The 26,170-nt window shown below is 44.3% G+C and overlaps 1 protein-coding gene across 3 annotated transcripts in view; it reads right to left on the bottom strand.

Moving 5' to 3' along the window:
• Positions 1–5,935: 5,935 nt before the first annotated feature.
• Positions 5,936–26,170, bottom strand: part of ENTPD6 (ectonucleoside triphosphate diphosphohydrolase 6) — a 40,583-nt gene continuing 20,348 nt past the window's right edge. Inside the window, exons 10-15 of one of the 3 annotated variants that reach the window (XM_042981014.1) lie at positions 25,667–25,731; positions 14,863–14,964; positions 12,207–12,347; positions 10,518–10,574; positions 9,219–9,331; positions 5,936–9,108 (exon numbers count right to left, since the gene is read on the bottom strand). In XM_042981014.1, coding sequence (XP_042836948.1) covers positions 9,010–9,108; positions 9,219–9,331; positions 10,518–10,574; positions 12,207–12,347; positions 14,863–14,964; positions 25,667–25,731 — 577 coding nt within the window. In that variant the 3' untranslated portion in view covers positions 5,936–9,009. The remainder of the gene's footprint in view (positions 9,109–9,218; positions 9,332–10,517; positions 10,575–12,206; positions 12,348–14,862; positions 14,965–25,666; positions 25,732–26,170) is intronic. The other 2 variants (XM_042981015.1, XM_042981016.1) reach the window with 2 other exon arrangements.

The raw sequence follows: 26,170 nt of genomic DNA, 5'->3' as shown, positions 1-26,170 counted from the left end.
CACACACGCACAATGCATTGTCTGTGAGGTACAATAAAGCAAAGCACAACAAAATGAGGTATGCTTGTATTCATCCAAGAGAAGTAAAAACATATGTCCACAAAATAACTTGTGCAAGACCCCATATTGGAAACAGCCCAGGTGGCTATCAACAGGAAAAGGAGGATACAAAGTGTTGTATATCGAAATAATAGACTACTACTCAACAACAAAAAGAAATAAACTGCTGATCTGCATGTTGATATGGGTGAATCTCACAAACATGTTGAGCTGAAAGCCAGACCCAAAAGAGCACATACTGTATGATTCCATTTAGATGAAGTTCCAGAACTGGCAAAAGTTATGTGTTGTGATGGAAATCCGAACAGTGGTTGCCAGGCGCCAAGGGTGGGGGGATTGTCTAGGGTCTGTCTATGGTGAAAGAATAAGGGTATGGGCCACATGGCTGTTTTTGCCAAAACTGTTTGAACTGTATACTTAAGATCTGTACGTTCTACTATATATACCTCAACAAAAATATTCTTTTTTTTTTTTTATTTATTTTTGAGACAGAGAGAGACAGAGCATGAACGGGGGAGGGGCAGAGAGAGAGGGAGACACAGAATCGGAAGCAGGCTCCAGGCTCTGAGCCATCAGCCCAGAGCCCGACGCGGGGCTCGAACTCACGGACCGCGAGATCGTGACCTGAGCCGAAGTCGGATGCCCAACCGACTGAGCCACCCAGGCGCCCCAACAAAAATATTCTTTAAAAAATTCACTAGGTCAGAAGTAAAGCTTAGAAGATCTTAAATACCAAACACAGCTTCCATCATGCAGGCAGCCTTTTGCAAGTCTAGACCTCAAGGAAGCAGCACCAAATTCCTTCTGAAATTCACTTTGTGTAAAGGAATTCCAGCTGAAGCTTTGAGTCAACTGTGAAGACTCCATCTAAGAGGGAAGTGAAGAAGTCTTGCAGAAAGCCTATTTGCTTTGTTGACAGTTTAACCTTGCTGTTTGGCTTGGGTGGAGTCCTGGCCAGGCACTCCCATTGAGTAAACAAGAGGATTGTTGGCTCCACAAGGAAATTTGGAGGATGGGAAGGCAAGGTCAGTATCCCTATTCTCAGGGTGTTTCAGTTCTCCTGCTTTCTTTCAGGTAGCCTTTTATTACTCAGTAGGCAGTTAAGAGACCCTCCCCAGAAACTCAGAACTTGCAGGAGCCAGGGGTTCACCAGATATCTGGGAGCAGACCTGACCCCTCCCCAGGAAGGGGATTTTCTCTTAGCCCAAAGGTCTAAGGGCTAAGGGGCCACCATGACAATACAGGAAAAAGTCTAAGGGTTGCCTTTCCATTTTGTTGAGTATTCCGTTTGTTATGCAACAGCTTTTTAGTTTGATGTAGCCCCGCTTGTTTATTTTGCTTTTGTTGCCTTTGCTTCTGGAATCAGATCCAAAAATCATCACCAAGGCCCATGCCAAGGAGCTGACCACCTAGTTTTCTGGTCTCAGGTCTTCTGTTCTTTAACCCACTTTGGGTTAATTTTTGTGTATGGTGTGAGATAATGGTCCAGTTTCTTTCTTCTGCGCGTGGCTGTCCAATTTTCTCAGCACCACTTATTGAAGAGACTGTCCTTTCTCCACTGTATATTTTTGTTTCTTTTGTCATAGATCAATTGACCATACAATTGTGGGTTTATTTCTGGGATCTCTATTCTGCTCCATTGATCTATGTGTCTGTTTTTATGCCAATACCAAACTGTTTTGATCACTACTGCTTTGTAATACAGTTTGAAATAAGGGCTTTGTTCTCCAGCTTTGTTTTTCTTTCCTAAGATTGCTTTCGTCGTTTGGGTTCTTGTGTGTTTCTGTACAAATTTTAGGAATGTTTGTTCTATTTACTTTTTTCTTTTAAAATTTCTTTTGTTTATTCAGTTTTTTGAGAGACAGAGACAGAGTGTGAGTGGGGGAGGGGCAGAGAGAGAAAGAGACACACAATCTGAAGCAGGCTCCAGGCTCTGAGCTGTCAGCACAGAGCCTAACATGGGGCTCGAACCCGCTAACTGTGAGATCATACCCTGAGCTGAAATCAGACGTTAACCAACTGAGCCACCCAGGCGCCCGTGTTTTTTCTATTTCTGTGAGGAATTTTGATAGGACTTGCATTGAATCTGTACATTGATTTGGGTAGTATGGAGATTTTAACAGTATTGATTCTTCTAACCTATAAATATGGAATATCTTCCCATTTGTCTTTTCATTTTCTCCCTTCAATGTCTTATAACTTACAGTGTACTGGTCTTTCAAAACCTTCTGCACAGCAAAGGAAATCATCAACAAAACAAAAAGGCAACCTACTAAATGGGAGAAATTATTTGCAAATCATATCTGATAAGGGGTTAATATCCAAAATATATAAAGAAACCATACAACCCCATAGCAAAAAAGACAAATAATCCAATTAAAAAATGATAGAGGATCTGAATCAACATTTTCCCAAAGACATACAGATGGCCAACAGACACATGAAGATCCTCACCAGTCACCATCAGAAAAATGCAAATCAAAACCACGAGACATCACCTCAAATCTGTCAGAATGACAGATTATTGATATTGTCTTATTATCAAAAAGACAAGAAATAATGAGTGTAGGAGAGAGCATGGAGAAAAGGGAACCATTTTGCACTGTTGGTGGGAATGTAAACTGGTGCAGCCACTGTGGAAAACAGTATGGAGGCTCCTCAAAAAGTTAAAAACAGAACTACCAGATGATCCAGCAATTCCACTTCTGGGTATTTATCTGAAGAAAACAGAGACATTAACTCAAAAAGATATATATACCCCATGTTCCTGGCAGCATTATTTACAATAGGCAAGATCTGGCAACAACCTGTGTCCATCAGTGGATGAATGGATAAAGAAGATGTGGTGTGTACATCTGTCTGTGCATATTATCTATAATGGAATATTATTCGTCCATAAAAAATGGACTCTTGCCATTGTGACAACATGGATGGACTTTGAGGGTATTATCCTAAGTAAGTCGGACAAAGACAAGTACCATATGATCTGACTTATAGGTAGAATCTAAAAAACAGAACCAAAAAAGCCTGAGCTCATAGATACAGAGAACAGATAGGTGGTTGCCAGAGGCAGGGGGTAGGGGGTGGGCAAGATGGGCAAGGATGGTCAAGAAATTATAAAATAAGTCATGGGAATGTGATGTATAGCACACTGACTACAGCTAATAATACTGCATTGTATTTGCAAGTTGCTAAGAGAATAAATCTTAAAAGTCCTCATTGCAAAAAAAAATTTTTTTTACCTATGTATGATGACAGATCATAACTAGACTTACCATGGTGATCATTTTGCAATGTTTACAAATTTTGCTTGCCATACTATGGTGCTGCCTATTCTGGACATCTTACGTAAGCAGAATCATGCAATATGTGATCTCTGTATCTAGCTTCACTTATTAGCCTAATGTTTTCCATGTTCATTCATGTCGCAACATGTGTCCGTACCTCATTTTTACTGCCAAATAATATTCCAATGTATAGAGAGTCCTAGAAATCTCTTCATCCCCAGAAAGCTGAAAACCTTGGTTTACATTCCCACTTCTCCTTGTTGCTTTAGGATGAGCACTGTAGGCCTCTGAGTGTTGGCATTTTTACTTGCAAAACCATCTGATCCCTAGCAGACCTCCAGATGGATCTGGGGAACCACACAGCTGTTTTGAGCACCTAACACCTTGGAAGCTGTTTGGAGCCATCCCACTGCTGTGTTCCATGCCTTAAAATGAGGCTCTGGAGCTCTGCTGACCTTTAGAGGCTTCTCAAGACAAGATGCCATATAGGGGGATGTCTGCTCTGTGCTATGTAAATCCTGAGGCAGACACAAAGATTTACAGAGCTGCACTTAAGCTCTTAAGCGGAAACCTTTATCCACCAATCAATAACACAGAAAAGTGGGAATCAGGCTGTCAAAATGATAAAGAGGCAGTTAGGCCTGGAGCTAGTTTTAATTTTTTTGACTGTTTAACTACTTTTCTAAATATCACAAAACACATTATTACAGTGATAACGGATTCCTTAGTGGAGAGAGCTGCTTTTGATAAATAGCTTCATGCAAGACCAAATGTAAGGAGGAAAAATTAATCTTCTACCACCTCTAATTTTGGAGGCAATGTGGCACACTAATTTGGGGTTTGGAAGCCTCTGGATCTGTGTCTGGGTGGGGCCCTTCACTCTTTACTTGCTGACCTTGAGTCCTTAGGGCCCCTTGACCAGTCGGTGCTCCGTGGGCTGCCATGACAGTGCAATCACTGGCTATTCCAAAAAGCAGTTGGCTCCATGCCTGACCTAAACACTCCACAACACAGGCCATTGTTATTTCAACTCAAAACTGAGGGACATTATGTGTAAGTATGCTTACCGGCTCATAACTTTCAAGATAATTTTCAAGGCGCATTCAAGGATCTTGAGAGTAAAGAGGCCTTAGAAGTGCCTGATATGACCTCTTATCTGGACAGGGATCCCTTCTTGAGTACCCTTGAGTGCTGGCAAGGGTGGGGATGTATATGACAGAGAGCCTATCTTCTTTTAGGACATCTTTCCTTGTTAGAAACCTGAAAATGGTCTGTAACTTGTGCCCATGTGTCTAAGCTCTGGCCTCTGTAGCAACAGAGGCAAGTCCAGGATCTCACAATCCTTACAATATTGAAGATCCTGTCAGATTCCCATCGGCCATAAAGCCTCTTTCCAGGACTGTGATTTTGTGATTCGTAACAGGAAACATAGATTTGGCCTTCATCCCTGCTCTTGGCCCCACAGCTCCTAAACCCTAGGGGGACTTCCTAAGTCATAAAAGCAATGGGAGCATCTTTTGTTATAACATTTGGTCTTTGGTCCCAGGTGCCATAAGCTCATTCAACCACCCCTGAGTCTATGTTAATGAGGTGATTTCTGGAAAGCCCCTAGGTGACCACAGGAAGGGGGACAGTTGCCAAGGAGAAACAGCCATGCAATCAAAAGGATGGATCTTTCAGCCTCCCCCACCCTGACCTCTGGAGGAGAGAGAGGCTGGAGGTTGACCTAATCACTAATGGTCAATTATTTAATCAATCCTACATAATAAAACCTCCATAAAAAATCCCAAGTAGGGGTTCAGAGATCCTGAGATCAAGAGTTGCTTGCTTTAATTAAACTTCTGGTTTAATTAACATGTGGAGGTGCTAGGAGGGTGGTATGCCCAGAGAGGGCACGGAAGCTATGGACCCTTCCCCTATGTCCTGCCCCACATGTCTCTTCCATCTATTCTCCGCAATAAATCAACAAGAGTAAGTCAACTGTTTTTCCTGAATTCTGTGAGCCTCTTTGGCAAATTATCAAATCTGAGGAGAGGGTCATGAAAACCACTTAGAGCCAGTTATTCAGAAGCACAGGTGACAACCTGGATTTGTGACTGGTACCTGAAGCAGGGGTGGGGGTAGTCTTGTAAGACTGAGCCCTTCACCTGTGTGGTCTGCACTAACTCCAGGTAGATAGTGTCAGAACTGAGTTGTAGGCCACCTAGTTGGTGTGGGAGTATTGCTGACACATCTAGCATCAGAGAAAAGTACCGAGAGTAGAAGGCTGAGTGGAGAGCAGAGAAGAGTTTTCCTCCACAATGATGAACTGCCCCAGGGACTTCAATCATTCCTCACACTTCATGCTCTCCAAACAAGTCATTAAAACAACCTTACCAGAAACTGCACACACAGTGTGGCTTCCCTAGGAGACTCTTCCTGACACTGCTATGATTCTGCACACTTCTGGGATTGCTCATTACCTTATTGCCAGCCTTGATTTTATCCCAAAATGGTATTACCCTAGTTTGAACATCACATTTGCCTTTCAGGGACTCTGAAATGGTTCTAAAAGTAAAATCCACCTTGAAATAATGATTTACTGTGCCTGAGGGTATTCATAAGTATATATTGGGAGTTCTTAAAGTAATAAAATCAAAACCATAAAAAACAACAACACTGTTGGTTAACTTTGAAAACTATCCCAGTGGGGTAGCCTTTCTAATTATGACACAAAACCTGGAAGTCATCATAAGTCTATATAAAAATATAAATTAAACTTAAATACATAAAAACAGTAAAACTGTGCATTGAGAAAAACACCATAAATTCAAAAAGTAATAAAATGGGAAAAAATTTGCCACACATTCTGTCACAATGGCTAATTTCCCTAATGTATAAACATTCTTCTAGTAAGAGAATGACCACAATCTCTCAGAAAAATTGGCACAGGGCATGGACAGATGTTTCACAGAAAAAGAAATGCTCTTAGACATACATATGACATGAATTAGGCCAGTGCACAGGAAAATTACCATCTGACGACATGGTCACAATTTAAAACATTCCTGTCTTTGGATCTGGCAATGTCAGCATGGCTCACGTATGGATGTGGTGCTGGAAACAACCTGATGCCGGGGGTCCTGTCATCCAGACATATGGATGACACCAGCCACTGGAGGACTGAGGCAGCTTAGTGTGCATCAACGGTGTAGCTGTTCTGAGTGAGAACAGGGAAGTGCAGGACATGTGGGCAGGAGGTGGTGTGTGGGACGTGCTAGAAAGATCTGAGCACATAGATGCACATGGCTTATGTGAAGTGGGGCACACCAGAGGGAACAAAATTCTTACTGTATCTCTAGTTTGACTTTTATATGTTAGGATGTGCATATGTAGTTACTTCTTTTTTAAAAAACAAAGCCTACTTTATAATCACAAAAGACACAGCAAAATGACTTGCGTACTTTGCTGGAACTAAAAATATTCCATGACTTATTTGGTGATCTTTTGGGAAACTTCCAGTTGTTGCCACTTTTTCAGATGTGAGATCACTAACCTATAAATGGACCAAATCAATTTTCACTTTTACCTTCATACACATTTGATCATGGCCTCTGGAGTTCCTTAAATATTTAACTTGTTAGATATTATAGAAGGAAAAGGCTGGGGAAACCCTGCCAAGGCAGGGATGGTGAGGTGCTGGTAGTTGGATTTTCTTGCCCTTTTCAAATGAAGGTTTCCTAGCTGTAGTCCAAATGTGGCTTTTTATTTAGGTAAAACACCTTCCCTTCTTTGTCTTTTTCTGCTTATGTCATATGCACACCTCCAGACCTCTGCCCCAGGGTTTAAATTCTGGGGAAACCACTGGGCAGAGGGTGATTAACCTTATCTTGTCAGTGGATTTTGTACTGGGGTCTTCCACCAGCCTTCTGAAGTTGGGCCAGTGACGATCAGACCACAGAATCAGGACGCTCAGAAAAGGGGGTAACTGCTCCCCCATCTCCGTGGGCACAGCACTTCAACATCAAAGGTTTTACACTTCGATCCCTCCCTGCCTCCACCCCTGGGGACGAAGGGCTCTTGGAGGTAAGGAGTAAAACTAACCTCCTGTAGCTCTCTGCAGAGCCCTTTCCCCAACACAGGCCTCCACTCATGGGCTCATTCAGTAGTCACATCGGTCCTGGTCCTGCAGTGGCCCTAAGTAGTTGAGGGGCCAGACCCTATGCTCACACCCAGTCTTTGTCTGGCATGCGACCCCTTTCCAGCTGTCCCAGATTAAAGCCAGATCCTCAGAGAACACACTGCAAGCTGGGTCACAGCATCTTCTTGAGAACTCCACACTGCACATGGCTGCGGGTCACAGTCTCAGGGAAGAGGGGAGCTCTGCTGGGAAGGCAAGGGGCTCGCCTATAACCACAGGCATGCATGATGGCCTGAGGATGCCCTCCCTATGCCCTTCTGTTGTTTTCTCCTTATGAGGCACACTGACAAGAGTTAATGTGCCACCTGTCACCTGGCATGGACAGTTCTTTGTTTCAACTATAGTAAACAGGGATCTCAGGGGCTTTTCCACCAGGGGATGAACATTGCTGATGCTCACCTAGAAGAGTGACTGGAGAAGAAACCCTTGTAAACCCTTTATTTTGAGTGGAACACATGAGGTTCAGCTTATTCCATATACCATACATTCACTGCAGAACGACTGTGGCCCCAGGGCCTATGTCTCACAGACTTCACGTCCCGATGCAAGAGGGCCCAGAGCCAGTGTCCTACAGAGGCCCCAGACAATGGGCATAGCCCTGTACCCCAGCAGAGCCTCAAGAAGGCAGTTCTGGGGATTGCAGTCCACCTGACCCACAGGGGGATGGTGTGTGTCTTCAACACTGCTCAGCTGCAAATGGCTCACGGTAGCAATACATTCACTGGGGCTCAGAACACAGCTGCTACACAAACACCCAGCACCACACAACAGAGATGTCACTCACACAGCACAGCCATAAATATTGTAAGTAGGTCATGCTCACATTCAGACCTCCTCTGAAGAGCTGGGACACACAGAGGTATTTCCCCCAGCCCTCTTCTACTCACAAGGCCAACTTCATCAGCTTGCCCCAAGCCATCCAAGAACCTGAGAAAACAGACCTCTGGATGACCTCGCATGTCCATAACCAAAGAGGAGGCCAATGCATTCAGGTCCGCCCTATTCACTGTCCCAGAGGACATGGTGGTTGCCACTTGGCCCACCCTGAAAGCAGCCAGGACAGCCTGTAAAACCTCCCCACCAAGTCTCTGGGGAGAAGGTGGAGGTCCACCCTGGGGATGAGAGGAGGGACCAGACAGGGGCAGGGAGACAAAACAAGACTCCTGTCATAGAAACACGTTACAGTCACCCAACCCTGCATACAGGGGAGGGATGGGGGATGGTGTGCCTGTGTCATACTAAACTTGACATGTGCCCTTTGCCCTGTCTGGTTTACTGCCCACCTAGGGCTGAGGCAGGAGGAGACACTAGGCCTGGTCACGTTCCAGCCCTCTGCCTGTCCAGGGGCAGGTCTGCAAGGCCAAAGGGAAAGGGGTGGCAGCCCGAGCAGTGGCTTCCTCCCAACACATCAAGGCGTTCCACACAGGTCTGTTCTCATGGAGATGGAGCCGTTCTGTAAGGATGGCTGGGGCAGCTTGGCCACTATGAGGCTGGATTCTTCTGTCTTCTCAGGGAGTCGATGTAATGAAAAATGGCCCCCAGAGCCCAGCTGGTCTCAACATTGTTGATTTTCCGAGTCAGCTTGAAAACACAAAGGAAGGCGCAGAGTGGGCATGGTTGGGAGGCTGGAAGCAGTACCCCCAGCCCTTGGGGTCATAAAGGGCACAGGAGCACCCAGAGACAGTCTTTACCTTCAGCACTTTGTTCTCTGGGAAGCCAAACTCTTGGAGCAGCAGGCTGATGTAGGTGAGGTCCATGCACAGAAAGGGGTTGCCTGGAGGATGGGTCTCCGCTGTCCTGCACACTGGGGGTGAGAGAGCCCTTTCCCAATCAGATTCCAAGTGGTTCATTCCTGGGTGGGATGGGGGGGCTCTATGCAGACTAGACTCCACCCACCCCAGGTGCCCACCCTTCACAGGGCTCTATGTTGGCCCAAGATTCTCACTGATTTAGAAAAGACTATAGCCCAGAGTGGGAAGGTGATCTGCCAAGAGCACACCAAAGGGTAGGGTCTCAAAGCTAACCAGCCTCCCCCGGGCCTGGCCTCCAAGACCAAGAGGGACTTGTGTGTCTTGTCTTGGTGTCATGGGCCTAAGGCCAAAGTCTCACAGGGCATAGCTCTGCACCTATGACTTCTAGATACCTCTCTCAGGGGTGGATCTGGGCTTTCTGGGGAATGAAAACACCAACAAATCTGGCTCAGAACATTCTACTCTTATTCTCAAGGAGGATGAACAAACCTACCGATAGCCTTCCCAGAATTCTGCTCAGAACCTTTTCCTGTTGAAAAGTCATGACAAACCTCTCTAAGTGACAAGAAAACTTGAAAAAAAAAAAAAAAGCCACTTTGAAGGGGAAGGGGAGAAAGGACTTTCTATAGAGAAACATATGAAGTTTAACTCTTTTGATCTGCAATTAACAACAACAACCAAAGAGCAGAATATTTACAGACAGCCTTCATTTCACACCCCAGCCAGCCAGATTGAGTGTGATGGACAAAGGACGAGAGGAAGGGGGACTGCTGGGTCAGTCACCTGCAAACTCAAGGGGAATAGCTCTTCACTCCCTACATGTTGGGCTCTGCTGTGCAGGGGTTGTTGGTGTGACAATTGTGAATTTGCTGGGACAGTATCAGGGGAAATCCCTGAACCGCAGTGAAGAGGTGTCAGAAACAGTGAAATCAAGGGAGTCCATTCCTAACAACCTTAGAACTAGAAATATGCCGTATCACAGCCAGGGACACTGAGGCTCCCCTCTCCCCCTGCTGTGGCCACACAGGATGTGGCTGACCTGTGGTCTGGGCCCAGCACAGTGACCCCAAGCACCCTCTCCCACCTCTGAACACTCATCTGCCTGGCTGAATCAGGAACTAAATCCAGAAGTTCTCAGTACTGCCTCACAAGCACCAAGGTACATCTGCCACACAGAGGGACTGGGTCCCTGTCTCCCGCTCTGGCTCTTCTCACCCAGGCAGTGCAGCCATCACTCACCATACTTGGCTGCGATATCAAAGTCTCCCACGACGAGGCTGCCTCCCTTCTCCACATCTGTGGGATAAGACCAAACACCTGGTCTGCACCAGCATCCCTGGAGCACCAGCATGCCCTGAGGCTGGTGCCCATGAGAGGATGATGTAAGGCGGCGTATCCAGGCTGACTGCAAGTGGGGCAGTGGCCCTCCCATGCACTGATCATTTGTCCAAAGTGACGTGGCTGGGGGTGGGTAGGTGTTCCATGCAGGACACCACATGGGGATGATTAGCACAATCATGGGGCTTAGAGGGTCCCTCAGAGGAAAGGCACCAGGATCCCTGGACCCCAGAGACTGGGCAATCTCTTAATTTTAAGTTAAAAAAAAAAATAAAAGGGAAGAATTGGATACATTTTCTCAAGCTGTGGCCCAGAGTTCAGCAATGGTATTCTGGTATCAATTTTATGAATGTGGAAAAAAAATTCTATAAAAAAAGTCAAATAGTGGTTTGCCAGGTCTTAGATCAAATGGTCAGAGAGACTTTACAGGGCTCTCCAGAAGGGAATGGCCCCAGCCTTCTGTGACATTCCTAGGGAGGGAGGCATGGCAGCTGTGTCTCCCAACTCTCAAGAATGGTGACTGTTTCTTCAACGCACCCCAAAACCTCTACTTTTCAAAGAGGAGCCTTGAGATATCCCACACACTTATGTTTCATAGGGGGCAGCTGCTCAGTGAGCTGAATTTTCCTTGACTTTGGGCATTTGCTCAGTCAGCAAATGTCACATTGAAGATGGATACCATTTCTGAAAACAGACCTAAGCAGCTCTTTCAGAGCCATGTGTGACCACAAAAGGGAGTTGGAAGAGCTTTTCTGAACAGGCCAGCATCTCCCGAGGTCACTCTGGGAGGTTGTTGGTCCCCTAGGGAAAGGGCAACCTGCAGCCAGTGATAAGGTGATGCTGGGAGGTGTCTCTTCAAGCCAGCCTAGGAGAGTGGAGTCCCCCAGTGTGCTGCCAGGCCAAATTTGTGTGTGGCAGGCCCTGAGCATCGTGATGTCCGCAGCCAGTGGCACAGTCAGGAGAGTGGGGATCAACTAACATTGCTCCAGGTATAGGGAGCCTGCAGGGGCCCTCAGTCCTGGCAGGTCAAGTGGCCATAGGGCCAGCTACCAGGAGGTAGCTTATTCTATGCCAGAGAGAGAGACCTGGGGCCTGAGCAAAGGGTGAATAGAGATCATTTTCCACCTGGACTACCCACCCTTGGGTGGTAGTGTTCCACACTGGTCCCAGGCAGCAGGTGGCTCAGGGAGCCTGGAGACGCCACAGTGCCCATAAGCTCCTGAAGCTGGTCAGTGGGCTGACCCCTCCCCATGCCAGCCTAGGTGCCAGATGGGGAAAGTTGGCCATGTAACCAAGGGCTCCCTCAGCTAGAGACCTGGGGGCCAGGCAGGAATGGCTGAGGGTCTGAGTTACACAGGTGCGTCAGTTCTGCCTTAGAGCAGAACAACTCAACAGCAAGTAACTGTTTTTGCACTGACATTGTATTACTAAGTGGCTCAAAAACCTGCTTTATTTTTGAAAAGGGGGCTTACTATTGCCTATACGGATGACAAGACACTTGCCCTCCTGTCTACTTCCAGTTGTGAGGGTCACTGATGACATGATTACTCTCTGCCGTGGGCCCTCTGCACACCTCAGCCCCACCCTTACCTATGAGGCCAACATTTGCTGCAAGGTCATAATAGTAGGAAAAAGCATAAAAATCCACATCCTTCACTTCTTCTGTTCTATGCACTTTGTTTCGAAGGATTTCCGACACTCTGCTGGCACACAGCTCATGGAGGTTCACTGCTGAGGCAAAGGAAAAGCACAAAGATAGCAGTTCGGGGGCTCAACACCTGGGCCACACAGCCTCCAGGGCTCTGTCCAGTGATTTGAGGCCCTGACCTGGAGGGTGTGGCAGGGCAAAAAGCCTGCATAGCACCTACCCTGAGTCAGGGTGCTCATCAACACCACACATATCAACAGCAAACTTTCAGGAGCCACAGTACTGTGGGCCCAGGTCAAGGGAGAGAAACCCAAAGCATGAAGGTGGCCAGAGACGGTGTGGTCCTCAACCCTGAAGGACATCAGCCCTTGGCTCAGCACACACAGCTGTCCTAATGCAGCCCAATGGGTTCAAGTTCACACTGTTTACTCTCTGCTAGCCCTTACTGAGCTCTGAACATGCAGGCTATCCCATCAGCCACTGTGGAAGTGGGACCTGCACCCTCCTTATGTCACAGATGAGGAAACTGAGGCCTAACAGGCAGCTTGCCAAGCTCACACAGCTGGCAATTAACCCCTTGCTCGGAAGAAGGACAACAGACAGCCCCAGAGGTTATCAAACGTGGATATCCCATAGCCCACCCCTGGACTCAGCTTCCCATCTCCCCCAACAGACCTGTCCATGGCCTGAAGGCAGCTCCAGCCAGTTCTCCCCTTGTCCTTGTCCGCTGGATCTCATTTCCCTCCACTGTCCCTTGTCAGGACAGCCATACTTCCACTTCCTCATTCCTTAAACACAGCAGCCATCCCAGGGCTTTTATACTTGCTGCTCCTCTGGCCTGGAGAACTGCTGCTTTAGATCATCTGTGTGCCTTATTCTCCATCTCTTTAGGTCTTGGCTCAAACACCACTCCATGAAGCCTTCCCTGGCCATCATATTTAAAACAGCTATCTTCCTCTCAGGTACCCCCTCCCCACAACCCCTTCTGTTTCTTTCTTCAAGTTACTTTCTTGTTTATCAATTCCTCTCACTGAAATGTCAGCTGTATGCCAGTGGCTGCAACAGGGCCTGACGCATAGGACGTGCATGAGCAGCTGGCTGAGTCGGTGACCTCCATGGTCAATAATAAGAAACATATATTTGGTCTTTGTTCTGGACACAGCTTCTAAAACCCTTGGGATTTCCCGAGGGATGGAGATAAAAGGAAGATCTTCTGTTACTCAGGATAAATCCGCCCCTTTTTCTCAAGTATACCTGAGTTTATGGGAATGAGTGGGCTCTTGTTGGTGGGTCCCTGAGTGGCTTCAGGATGGCAGCTGGTTGTCAGAGGAGCCAACCATGTGATTAGAGGGTTGGAACTTTCAGCCCACCCTTCAAAATTCAGGGAGGGCAGGGGGTTGGGGCTTGAGTTAATCACCAGCAGACAATGATGTAATGACCTATGCCTGTGTAGTAAAGCTTTATAGAACCCTAAACAATAGGTTCCGTGAGCTTCCTGGGTGGTGAACACATGAAGGTACTGGGAGGTGGTGTCCCCAAGGAGTGCAGGGAAGCTCCACACCCCTTCTCCAACACCCTGCCCTATACATCTCTTCCATTTGGCTGTTCCAGACTTGTGCCTTTTATAATAAAACAGTGATATTATGTAAATTGCCTTCCTGAGTTCTGTGAGCTATTCTGGCAAATTATTTGGGAGTGGTGGTGGTGGTTCGTGGGAACCCCTAATTTGTAGTCGGCTGGTCAGAAGTATAGGAGGCCCAGGACTTGCTATCTGCATCTGAAGCAGAGGGGGGTGAAGGGAGCCTTGCAGGTCTGAGCCCTTAACCTCTGCAGTCTGCACTAACTCCGGGGTGAGTCTGAACAGAATTATTCATGTGTGGAGAACTGGTGGGTGTGGGGAACTCCCTCCCCTCCCCTGCCCACATTTGGTGTCAGAAATGTGAGTAGGAATAGCTCTGTCACCAAAGACAGACAAACCTCATGCCCATTATGTCCAGCCTGGAAACAGTTCAATGTTTCTTTTAGCAAAAACTAAAGGAGCACAGAGCAACCGAAGACCACGTGGGGCAAGAGGGGTCAGGCTGGTGAGACAGCACACCCAATGTCACAGGCTGGGGGGGCTATGCCACCTGGAGCAGCCTCTCCTGTGCTCACCAGGCAGCCTGAGGTGATAGGTGGAGGGAACTGATTCCACTGAAGAAGCCATTTCTCCCTCTTTTCAGAGATAAGCTCACACTGCTACTGGGCCAACAGCCCCAACTTGGCCATTTGTCTTAAGAGTGGTGGAATGTTCAGGTCCTTCCTCACTGGAGGCTTGTTAGGAAGTGCAGTCTTTTGGAAGAAAGTATGTGGCGACAGACAAGGGAGCCTTGTGCAGAGACCCCATGGGAGCCAACAGTTCCCAGTGTGTTCTGGCGAGGGCCTCCTGCAGCCCTGACAGTTCACAGAGGTGCTTCCATTTCAAGTGAGGGCTTGTCTGTGAATGAGGCTTGGCAACAGCCTCCCTGCTTCTGAGAGGTATTCAGAAGGTACAGGAGAGAGGGAAGGCTGCGGATCTTAACCCTCATAAACCACTGATGAACAAGAACTCCACCATACCTGCCTTCTGTCCTGAAATTCTGTATGTTATTTCAGCATGTTGCCACTCTCCTGTGAAACCTGGAGACAAACAAGGGCTAACCAACTCCTTTCCATCCTCAGCTGAAATAAAGAGAAATAAGAAGAAAGGCACGTTATCACAGTAAGAATGGGGCACACATGGATTCTCCCGAGAAGAGGCCTATAACACAGAGGATTATAGGCTAGTGAGGGGAAGATTTTTATCTCTCCCTTAACTACCTAGAAGAATTTAGATAGTGTGTCTAGCCTAGAAACAGGGCTGTTACCAGAGATATTTTAATCTAAGTGACCTCTGTATGGATGGGCAAACATCTAATAACCAAACCTCTGTTCTTGTGTCCTGTGAATCACCTCCTTCCCTTTTAAAGCCCCCAGGCCCCTGGTCTATTTCTTAGCTCAGGATGACACATAGCCTCAATTGCCCAACTTGTCCTTGGTGTCATATTTCTCTGGGGCTCCCATACATTTGTAATTAAATGTTTTTCTCCTATTAATCTGTCTTATGTCAATTTAATTAATATACTAGCCAGAAGAACCTAGAAGGGCAGGAAAAATTTTTCCTCCCCAACAGTTGGGGAGCCAGCCAGGAAAAACTTCACTGGCTGCAAACTGCTTGTTCTGAGGCTGCTGCAGCTGAGAGATCCTGAGACTTCTGACAGGTGTGGCACAAGGTACGAATTTTGTCAGGCTCCTGAATCTCTGCCTGTAGGGTCCAGTGGAAATGAGTGGTGAAAATCTACCCCCACCCTTCTAAATTTAGATTAGCAGGAGAAAATATTTGTACAAGTTCCTTGGGTATGGTGACTCTGGTAAAGATTTATTATTAACACTCTTGACTTTTTTATTGATCCTTTTTGTTGCAGAGATGGTCACTGCTTTTCTCTGGTCTGTCATCATTTGTCATAAGAAGGAAGACCACAGGGTAGAACGCAAGCCTAGGTCCTATAAGCCTGCTGAGTTCACAGTTCCCACCAGACTAGTGTCTGTTTAGACAAATGTTGCTGTGGGTCAATATGCACATGAGGTAAAGGAAGTTGCTAGGGGACATCTTGGAAGCCAAAGCCACAAAACAGGTAGGCATGGGTCAAGCACTTAAAAGCTGTCAGAGTGCTCCCTGTCTAACCCAAAGACTCCTGTGTTAGGATGAGTTAGTCACAAAACAGGCCAGACTGACACTAGGTCACCTGTGAACCTTGAGAAAACTGCCATACGAGGTACTCTGTAAAACACTTCACAATCTCTAACCCAGCAACACATCCCTCAGGTACAATTTGGCTGAGACACCAAAGGCTCAGCTAAAGCTGTTAATGTGCCTATAAGGGGCTTTCCTTTCATTTTGTTTATGTATTGAGAGCTTGTCTTTATGACCAGTGAGAATATTCTCTCTGTATACATCACATGCATCTCGGTGGCTAGCTGAGTAGTCTGTGGTTCTGAGACTTTAAGTCACAAGAAGCACTCTTTGTCTGACCAGGCCAGCTCTCAGGAGAGTTTGTCACAGGGGTCCTGGTCCATATGGGGTTTTTGTCATCTCAACCTTCACTGTTTTGTCAGTGCCGAAAAAGTCCCATTTTAGCAGCGCCTACCTGGTATCTGATTAGCAGGTGTGTGACTGGAGGTGCCTCATGTTCTCATGGGGAACTGGAAAGTGTTTTCATGACACCATTCTTACTGCTTGCAACAACAAAAGGCTTTACTTTCTTAGACTATTTCTGGGAGTAAACTTTCTGGATCTTATAAGGGCCCATCATCTTTTGGGACACTTCTTGTGTTCATGGTTAAGCCATAGAAAGGCTTATTGGTTTGAGTCACTATTGAGATTAATATAAAAATCCTGCTCACCAATGGCCAATGAATCCTTTGAATTGATAATATTTGAAAGAAAGAAAAATATTTTTGAGAGTTCTCAATTATTATCCTAAATAATTGTCTTATTGGTACCTATAGAAAGACCAAGTTAAAAAAAAAAACAGACACGAAGAAATGTAACAGCTAAGCTTTAGGGACTCCTTTAATAAGATGGGGCAGGGGGAAGAAAGGAAATTAGACTTAAAACAAAAATGAAAGTCCCCATCCAACATAAATTTCTTAAAATCTGGCCCTGTCTCCTCAGCAACTTCCCTTAACTCCCAAACTCGTCCACCTTCCCCAGAAAATCCCTTAAACACTGAACTGCTTACTTTAGCTTCCCTTTCCCTACAAGATTTACAGAGAGCACTCTGGCCTGATCTCTACGCCCAGGGTATACAAGTTACTCATATAAATACTAAAAGCCAAAAAACAAATTTAACAGTAGCACCCAAGGTAGACAATAAGGCTTAGAGAGAAAGCTCCTTGCTATAATCAGGCTCTGCTAGCTTTAGGTCTTCCTGTGCAATGTCCTTTACAGCTACATCCTAGATTCCCACCCAAATAATTCACATGCCCTAGATAGCAGATTTTTAAAATTATAAAGCCCTTAAAGGGCCTTAAAAGTCTTGACTTTCATTGGATTCTACCAAATTAAAAGAAAATCCCAGATTAATGTCCATTTACAACCCTACTCATAGGGATCTTGTTTGGGTGCTAAGGGGCATTCTTCCCATCATGGTTATATTGTAGTTATCAGACAAGCCAGATAGCTCCCTGAAAGTCCCCGCCCCCACCCAAGGAAACAGATGACTAGCATTTCTCCTAGGACCTCCTATAAATGATCAGCTGAAGGCTGATGTTAGGGGCTGATAGGCTTTTCTTCCTAAGATGAAGGTCCAAGGTTGAAATGTGCACTCAGAAAGGAGGCCTTTGTTAAAATACTATATATAGACTTTACAAAGGCATACTGCATTAATCCCGGAAAACATCTGCTGTTTGTCCAGACTGAAAATTGCCAAGACATTTAAAAGATTTTTTTAAATAGCTCTGTGGCTGGAGACCGGCCAGACTGGAAAATGATATTCAGAGACTGATAGGATTTTTTAGGTCTTTTCCTCTAAGCTAAAATGAAACTATGTTCTCAGAGGAAAAGAAAAATCTTCTGAAGCCTCTATAAAAAGTTTTATTACTAAAACACTACAAAGCTCTTATATATATATATATATATGTTTATATATATAAACATATATATATGTATATATATGTATATATATATGTATATATATAATAAACATATTAATATAGTTGGATGGGTGGATCAAACTATGATATCATTTAAGCTGCAACCCAATTCTTTTAAAGAATTGAGAACTGTCCTTGTCTTACAAATCTTTGCAAAACTAACAGTGCAGCTTTACAGGCAGCTCAAAGCTCACCTGTTCTTTTTCACCAATCCTCTCCCCCTCAATTTATCATCAACATGCATTCTTCCTTGTGCCTTTGAAATTGAAATGTTAAAGTACAAAATTCAGGGAGGTAAAACAAAAAAGGGAATGGTCACTTGGAACTTGGGCTCATAGGAAATTTTAAGTGTATGGAAACTGTAAGGTCTCAGTTTGCATCTGTTGATATGTTTATGTATTGTATATGTATGTGTTGTAATTGGGTGATATCTTCTATGTCCAAATGGTGTCAACAAAACTAATTTGTAAGAGAGCTCTATTTAATTGGCTTAAAGAAATGAAGTGTTTACATAAATTGAATTCTCAAAAATATGCAGAAACTAGGGATGCCTGGCTGGCTTAGTTAGTGGAGCATGTGACTCTTGATCTCAGGGTCATGGGTTAGAGCCCACATTGGGCATAGAATTTACTTAAAAAAAATTAAGGAATAAAATACTTTATTCTTTTTTTTTTTTTTTTTTTTTTGAGAGAGAGAGAGAGAGAAAACAAGCATGCACACTTGCGAGAGGAGGAGGGGCAGAGGGAGAGAGAGAAAGAATCTTAAGCAGGCTCCAGGCTCAGCACAAAGCCAGATGCAGGGCTTGATCCCATGACCCTGGAATCATGACCTGAGCTGAAATCAAGTCAGTCACTCAACTGACTGAGCCACCCAGGCACCCCAAAGACAAAATCTTTAAAAAAAAAAAAAAACTAACCCAAATGTTTTCAAGTTAATGTGATCTAGTATTAACCTTTAGTAAATAAAAACTAGTTTAAGTTTGTTGATTAAAACAGGCAGGTCTTCAGAAGTTAATCAGTATGGCAGAGTGCCTGGGTGGCTCAGTGGTTGAGTGTCTGACTCAACTCTTGATTTCAGCTCAGGTTACAATCTCAGGATTGTGGGACTGAGCCCATGCTGAGCATGGAAAACTGCTCAAGCTTCTCTCTCTTCCTCTCAAATTAAAAAAAAAAAAGTTACTAGTATGAAATATGAATATCACTATGAATAGCACTATATCACTTTTATTCCACCTTGGTTTACTTAAGGTCAAATAAGCTCATGCCATCTTTTACAAAAATCTATCAGCCAGAAAAATAGCTTGGGATGATGGCTGACTTTGTCTAAGGTCTCATAAAGCAGTCTAAACACAGTTGTTAAGAACAAGTAAATTAAATAGATACAAGTAGTATATGAGATTTTTAGGTGAACTTTTCTGCAATAATTATGTTTTATGGTATGTGTACTTAAAAAATTTTCCCAAATCTTTTGGATAAGCTAAAGCTTTAAACTTTTGCTAAATGATGATTTAAGTTAAATTCACTGACTATCCAGACCATTTCTAATTAAGAGAAAATACTGGAACATTAATTACTGAACATAGATTTAGACACTTTTATTTCCTTTTACAGAAGAACTAAAAGGTATTTGGATCATGAGTAAACATATCTTATGCCATACTGAAAAAAAAAATTGTGCTATGAGGAAGCATATGTCTCTAAGAATTATTGTTTATTTATTTGGGGGGGGAGGGGCAGAGAGAGAGGGAGACACAGAATGTGAAGCAGGCTCCAGCACAGAGCTGTCAGCACAGAGCCTGATGTAGGGCTCAAATTCACAAATGGTGAGATCATGACTTGAGCCAAAGTTGGAAGCTTAACCCACTGAGCCACCCAGGCACCCCTAGAAATTATTAAATGTATTCATGTTTGCCAATCTAAACAATGCTGGTGTGACGTAGTTTACAACTGTTAACTTCTTAGGTGTTCTAAGAGTTAATTCTAATTAATATATGTAACTAAAATTACTAGCAATAATAAGGGAAACAACTCTGTATGCAAAGACAGTAAAATGTGCTTTCAGTAAGAAGAGGTATGAGGTATGAAGATGCATTTTTGTTAAGGAGAAAGAAAGTAAATTTGATCCAGGTAAAACTGGTTATTTCCAAATGGGCAGGAGAAGAATAAAGACCAATTAAATGGAAAGCTGGAAAGATAAAATCTTACCTTGTGTGGTTAAGTTGGCTAAAACTGAATGAATTTATTTAGGTTATAAAATGAAGCTTTAAAATCAGTAGTGTACTTATATGAAACCAAAATTGAATGTTCTTTCACCTACTAAAAGGACAAAGTTTTCTGGGACTAGTAACTGGCCTGTTCCTGATAAGACCGTGAAAGGCTTTTTGTTACCTTTTAAGTAACCAGCCTACAAAAACAAAGATTATGTTTTATCAAAAAATTTTGTTTTATCAGGTCTTTGACCAGTTTTGCTCACAACTATGTAACCTTCTGTTTTGCCCTCCCAAAGGATTTTACCTTTGTCACTTTGGTTAAACAGATAAGTAATGTTTCATAGTGATCAGTAATTTGTATTCATCAAGTGTACAAATCTTGTGGGTTTTTTTGACAAATTTCCAAAATCAAATTCTAAATGAATTCTTTTTTGACCTCCAACTAAGTTTGAGATTTTTAAGAGGGCAAGGATAACATCTCAAAATATACGCTCTCTCTATAAAAAGAGATGTTACACTGAGTTTATTTGTTATGTTAAATTACCTGGGAAGCATGTCAGATAAGTGATGATAAGCCTTCTTAGATTATAACATATGAGTAAATGTTACTAACATACATATTATAGAAATTGTTAAGAAATTCCTAAAATTCTGGTATGTCCTGGTATAATGTTGTGTCATAATTCTGTTACCTTAAAATATTGCACACCACAGAAATAACCAGACCTCTTTGCCAATTCCACTACCATGAACTCTCATCAGATCTTTGACAATGGGTATTTTAATAGTCACTTACAGTTACTATTTTTACTCTTGCAAAAGTGTTCCTACAAAAGGAGCATTCAAGAAAAGGACTTTTGACAAGTCCAGGTTTCTGATAACTTTATGATCATAAAACCGGGCTGGGTAAGAATTTCGAGAGCTAAAGAGAAAACGGGATTTAAGGGAAACAAGTACTAATTACATGGAACTGAATAAACTGAGGAGAATTATAATTTTTATGAGTTTTTGTTTGAAATATTGCCTGTTCTGTTATGTTTTTCCAGATTTAGAAAAAAATTTTTTAAAATATATTTATTTATTTTGAGAGAGAGCGCGCAAATCAGGGAGGAGCAGAGAGAGGGAGACAGAGAATCCGTTGCAGGGCTCAAAACTCAAACCATGAGATCAAGACCTGAGCTGAAACCAAGAGCTGGCTGCTTAACCAAATGAGCCACTCAGGTGCCCTTGTTTTTCCAAATTTAAGGAAACATTTTTTCTCTTTTTTCTTAAGCTATTAACAACTTGGTAAGATATACCTTTGTGAACAAAGATGAAACAATTACTTTTTCTCCCTATGTGATACTTCCAGAATTTGGAAACTTACTGAATATGCTTATTTTCATGGCAATATAGTTACGTGTCTAAGTTCAGTAAGAATCCATTCTCCTGGGTCTCCAGAACACAACTGGAAACACTGGCTATATTACCAAGGTTTTTACTAGAATGTCATATTTGAGAAGGATGTGTGTAAGCTCAGACATGATCAGACAATTTTAAGGAACTAAGGCTGGTGTTATGAAGCCAATGAAGCACCTTGAAAAAACTGGCCTGATTTCTTGCTTGAAGGGTTCCTAGCATGCTTACAGGTGAGTAAATGTTTTCTGGCAGGTGCAGGAACCTCATGATATTTTAGACACCTCAAGAAAAGAGGAATTCACCTAAACTATAGGTATTGCAGGTTAAGTCTGATGGCCTTGGCTTGATGGTTCTAGCTTCAAGAGGCCATTTTAAAAACTTCAATTTGAGATTCCTTATGAAAGTTCCAGCAAAGAGGATTAAAAGAGCCTATATGATGGTCAATCCCTATTCTTGCTGCACTTATGCAAGTAATCAGACCAAATTTATTGAAACTAAACTTAATCTGCAAACAAATTAGTCTTACTGCGTTTATCTCTGGTAGAAATGAGGTGGCTAGTAGAAACCACAGTATACACTTCTACTCCTGCTGTCTCTGGGGTTTTATCTTCTGCCTATAAGCTGGACTGGAGCCTCATTATTCTACTCTTCTCGGATAGCTGGCTATAACTCTCCAAACTAACATTTCCAGTTTTTCTCCTACACCTCTGACTTGGAATCATTGAGAGCTAAATTGCCCTTTTTTGAAGCCATTAAACCTAGACTGGACAATTGGATATAAATTTCAGAGAATCATCACAACAGCTCACATATGGATAATCTTCATGCCGGCTGCTATGTGGAGCACTCAGAAAGATCACCAAAGACATTCAAACTACAACAGGAAAACCTATCAGTTTGCCGCTGTCTGCCCTCAGTCTGTCTGAAGGTGCTTCAAGCTGAACATCTAGAAAGCTTCTCAAATGGCTGCCTTCAGAACAGAAACTAGGATTACAATCTGCCAGTCATTAACCACTATGTTTATTTCCACAGAAATGTATTTTACTTAAACACCTGATTTCCGGCACCACAGGCCTAACTTTGGGTACCCACCTGCATCACTGCCTCCTGAAATGAGACACAACTATCTAACTGAACCCATCCGTTATCAGGACTAAGAGCCTGGTTCAGTGATATGGAACAATCTACTAGCTTGAGTTCTGGACTGTGAAACTTCTTAGAAAAATTTCAAAGGTAGGACTAACAGGGAGTTGAACAGATGACCCCAAAATATGCCACTTTGGCATGTGGAATGTTTTGAGCTAAAGATAATCAAGACTCAGAAGATTCAAGAAAAACTTTTACCTTTCTCTTAAATACTAAAAGAATTTAGATAGGGGGTCTAGCCCAGAAAGAGAGCTGTTACCAGAGTTAAGTTAAGAATGACCTCCGTATGGGAGGGCAAACACATCTAATGACCCAACATCTGTTCTTCCTATTGTCTTGTGAATGCCCATCCCCCTCACCTTTTTAAACTGTACTTTTATTATTTTATTATTAAGTAATCCACTTCTGTGACTGTCATGAAACCCAGGCGGGGTTAACAGTAATGAGTCCTAGAGGTAACTACACCCAACTATGGACTTTCTGGGTATAAGCACTATCTTCCCTCTCTACCTCAGCTGAAAACCCAGACTCATGAGGCCTTAATCCCAGCCTCCCTATTCTTGGAAGATGCCAAAGCCAACTATATAGCAGGTTTTTCAGAGAAGATGACTTTGTCTTCCCAGAAGACAAATGCTCTAGTTTGCTTTATGAGGCAGATAGTAACCCCCAAGCCCCAAACCCCAAACAAGTTGGGACCTGCACAGACCTCACTGTGCCCTCTTCCCCTTTAAGGCCCTAGACCTCTATCCTATTCCTTAGCTCAGAATGGCACGTAAGCCTCAATTGCCTGACTTGTCCTTGGGTATCATATTTTTATGGAGTTCTGTGCATACATAATTAAATTTTTCTCCTATTAATCTATCTTATGTCAATTTAATTAATAGACCAAAAGAAAAAATTTTCCTCCCTAATACTAGTAATGGAGGCATCGGAGAGCTAAAGGAACAGGCTTCTTTTTGCCAGATTAGACCTGACCTGTGGAAGGATTCCAGGTCAACTAGGGGAGGCAAAGACTTTTTCTATCACAGAAGTTGCAGCAAAATCTCATCAGTTCTAGAAACATAGCCACCACAAGCTTACATGCACTGAGGGGCTTCAAGGTTCCAGGCATTGGGTCAAGTGCTATTCAGTCAATTTGTCACAACCATCTTAAAAAAAGGGGAGCCAACACTACTTGATTTTATGAACAAATGAGGCAGCGAGTAACCTGGCAGGGCCAAGACAATGCTATCATGCCATGCATCTGTGTTGCCCCACAAGACAAAACCTGAGGCCCCACAAATTGCAAAGGAAGCATGGTGGTTGGCCTCCAAGGCTGGCCCCACGATGCCACCCCTCAAGGATGTGCATGCTGAGAAGTGAGTCCCTATGTCTGCCCTTGATTCTGGCCTGGGGCTGCTTTCACCATGGAATGTGCAGGATATGATGGCATGTGACTTCAGGGCATTTTCCTTCCTGATCTGCCAGGGAGAAATGCAGGCTGCTCTGCTGGGGGTGGGCCACATGGAGGAGCACTGAGTTGCAAGACATTCACCCAGACACCCCAGGTGTCACCACACAACACCCTAGGGATCCTAGAAGAGGCTGCCCAGCTCAAGCCTGTGCAATCACGAGATACAACAATGACTGCTTTTTGCTTGTTTAACCAGTTTGGTGTGTACTTGTGCAGCAACAGATAACACAATATGGAGATGACTCCTCTGGGGCAGGAGCTGTCCACACCCTTCATGGCAGGTGTTACAGTCCTATGTGTCCCAAGTGGGCACTTCATGCAGATGACAGGACTCCAAGGCTAGCCATGGACAAGGCTACCTGCCTTCTTCTTCTTGGCTAAATAGGTGTTTTCTGGTCCCAGAACAAAGTCTGCAGGTATGCCTGAGACATGGACATGTTTCTGGTTTGCAGCAAAGGGGATAGATGCCATAATAAGGTTGAACACTAGGATTTGAAATAAGTGAACTGAAATAAGATGTATGTGAAAAACAAAAATTCCTGCTGAACATTACCACCTGTCAGAACAACCAGGCCCTTAGAAGAAGTGCAGAGAAGTGCTAGGCCTATGGAGGGGAGCGGGTGTGGAGCAGGGAGTGGCAGGGCTGAGGGAAGGGCTTGTGGCTGGAACACAGGTGTGCACTCACACACACACTTCTGGACCAGAGGCATGGGTCAAGGCCTTTGGGCCTTGATCGATGCCATCAGTAAAGAGAGGCCAATGCCAGCATCAGATTAGTGCCCCCCAAATCGGGAAACTCCTAAGTGTCTCCTAAGTGATCTCCTAAGACCTCATAAGAGTTCATGTATCCTGGTGGCCAGCACCAGGCTTCTCCTCAGCCAGGCCAGTCAGAGAAGATCAGAAAAGGCCTGGGAGGAAACATCCTGACCTGACATAGGCTCCATCTCTAGTCCAATGCCATGTCTACAGGAAGGGCCAAGCCCATGTTTAATGATCCTTCACAGAGCAAGAGAAGATGGAGGGACATTCTCATAAGACTAGAATTGCTGTGAATAAGGGAATTCAACCCCAGCTCCAAGGCAGCAGCCTCAGAATCACCTCCTCATGGTCCCTCCTGTACTGTCATGAAGAATAATGTTCCCTCCAGATCCTTAAAAACCAGTCCATTCCAAACACAGGTGATGATTATACAGTTTCTTGGCTAAAATCCCCCAGCTCAGTGTTTGAGAAATAACTTCACTAGCATCTCTTCCTTTTGAAAAATAACTTAGCAGGTACACAGCTAAAACACATCACCATTCATCACCATCAGAGTGCCCACTGACAAGATGTGGGGTGCGTCCCTCCATATGCATCCCTCCTGGGCTCTCCCAGTCCCCCAGGGCCCAGCGGGCTACTATGAGGGTGGAGGGTGGGAGCACCTTTCCTGAAGGGCCCCTGAAGGCTGCTGAGCAAGGAGGGCTCTGAATTCTCATTCCACTCACCAGGTTTCCCCTCCATGCCACCCAGAATTGCTAGCCGTGCCGACATCAATCCGAGGCCCAGGTAGCTGTGGAAAGACAATCCTAGGTGAGGGACTGGCCTGCCAGAGGAAGCGCTCGGTGCCATCTTCAACTCCACCTCCAGTATGGTCACCCGGCCTGGATCCAAAATAAATGGGAGAGGGAGGAAACCTGTGCCGAGGCAGCAGATTTTCTGCTTCTAGAAGCCTCTCTTTGTGGAGTTCAGGCCATTCAGTTCAACAAATGAAAGCCTATTAATTGACAAGAGCTTGCTTAGGAGCTGCGGGCACCAGTGAACAACACAGATGCGCCTTGATCTTTATGGAGCACATGTGCTTTATGCCAATAATCTACTAAAGGTGCCACGTAGTAAATAGATGGCTGAGAAAATTCCTGCACAATCCATGGGCTCTTCCCACCTTTTGGAAACCTCTTCCAAAGCAGAGGAGAATAAGCACAAAAAAGAGAAATGTGATTTTACTGTAG

The sequence above is a fragment of the Panthera tigris genome, chromosome A3, assembly GCF_018350195.1.
Source record: "Panthera tigris isolate Pti1 chromosome A3, P.tigris_Pti1_mat1.1, whole genome shotgun sequence".
In the NCBI taxonomy this organism is placed as follows: domain Eukaryota; kingdom Metazoa; phylum Chordata; class Mammalia; order Carnivora; family Felidae; genus Panthera; species Panthera tigris.
This window is presented reverse-complemented; position numbering and strand designations above follow the sequence as displayed.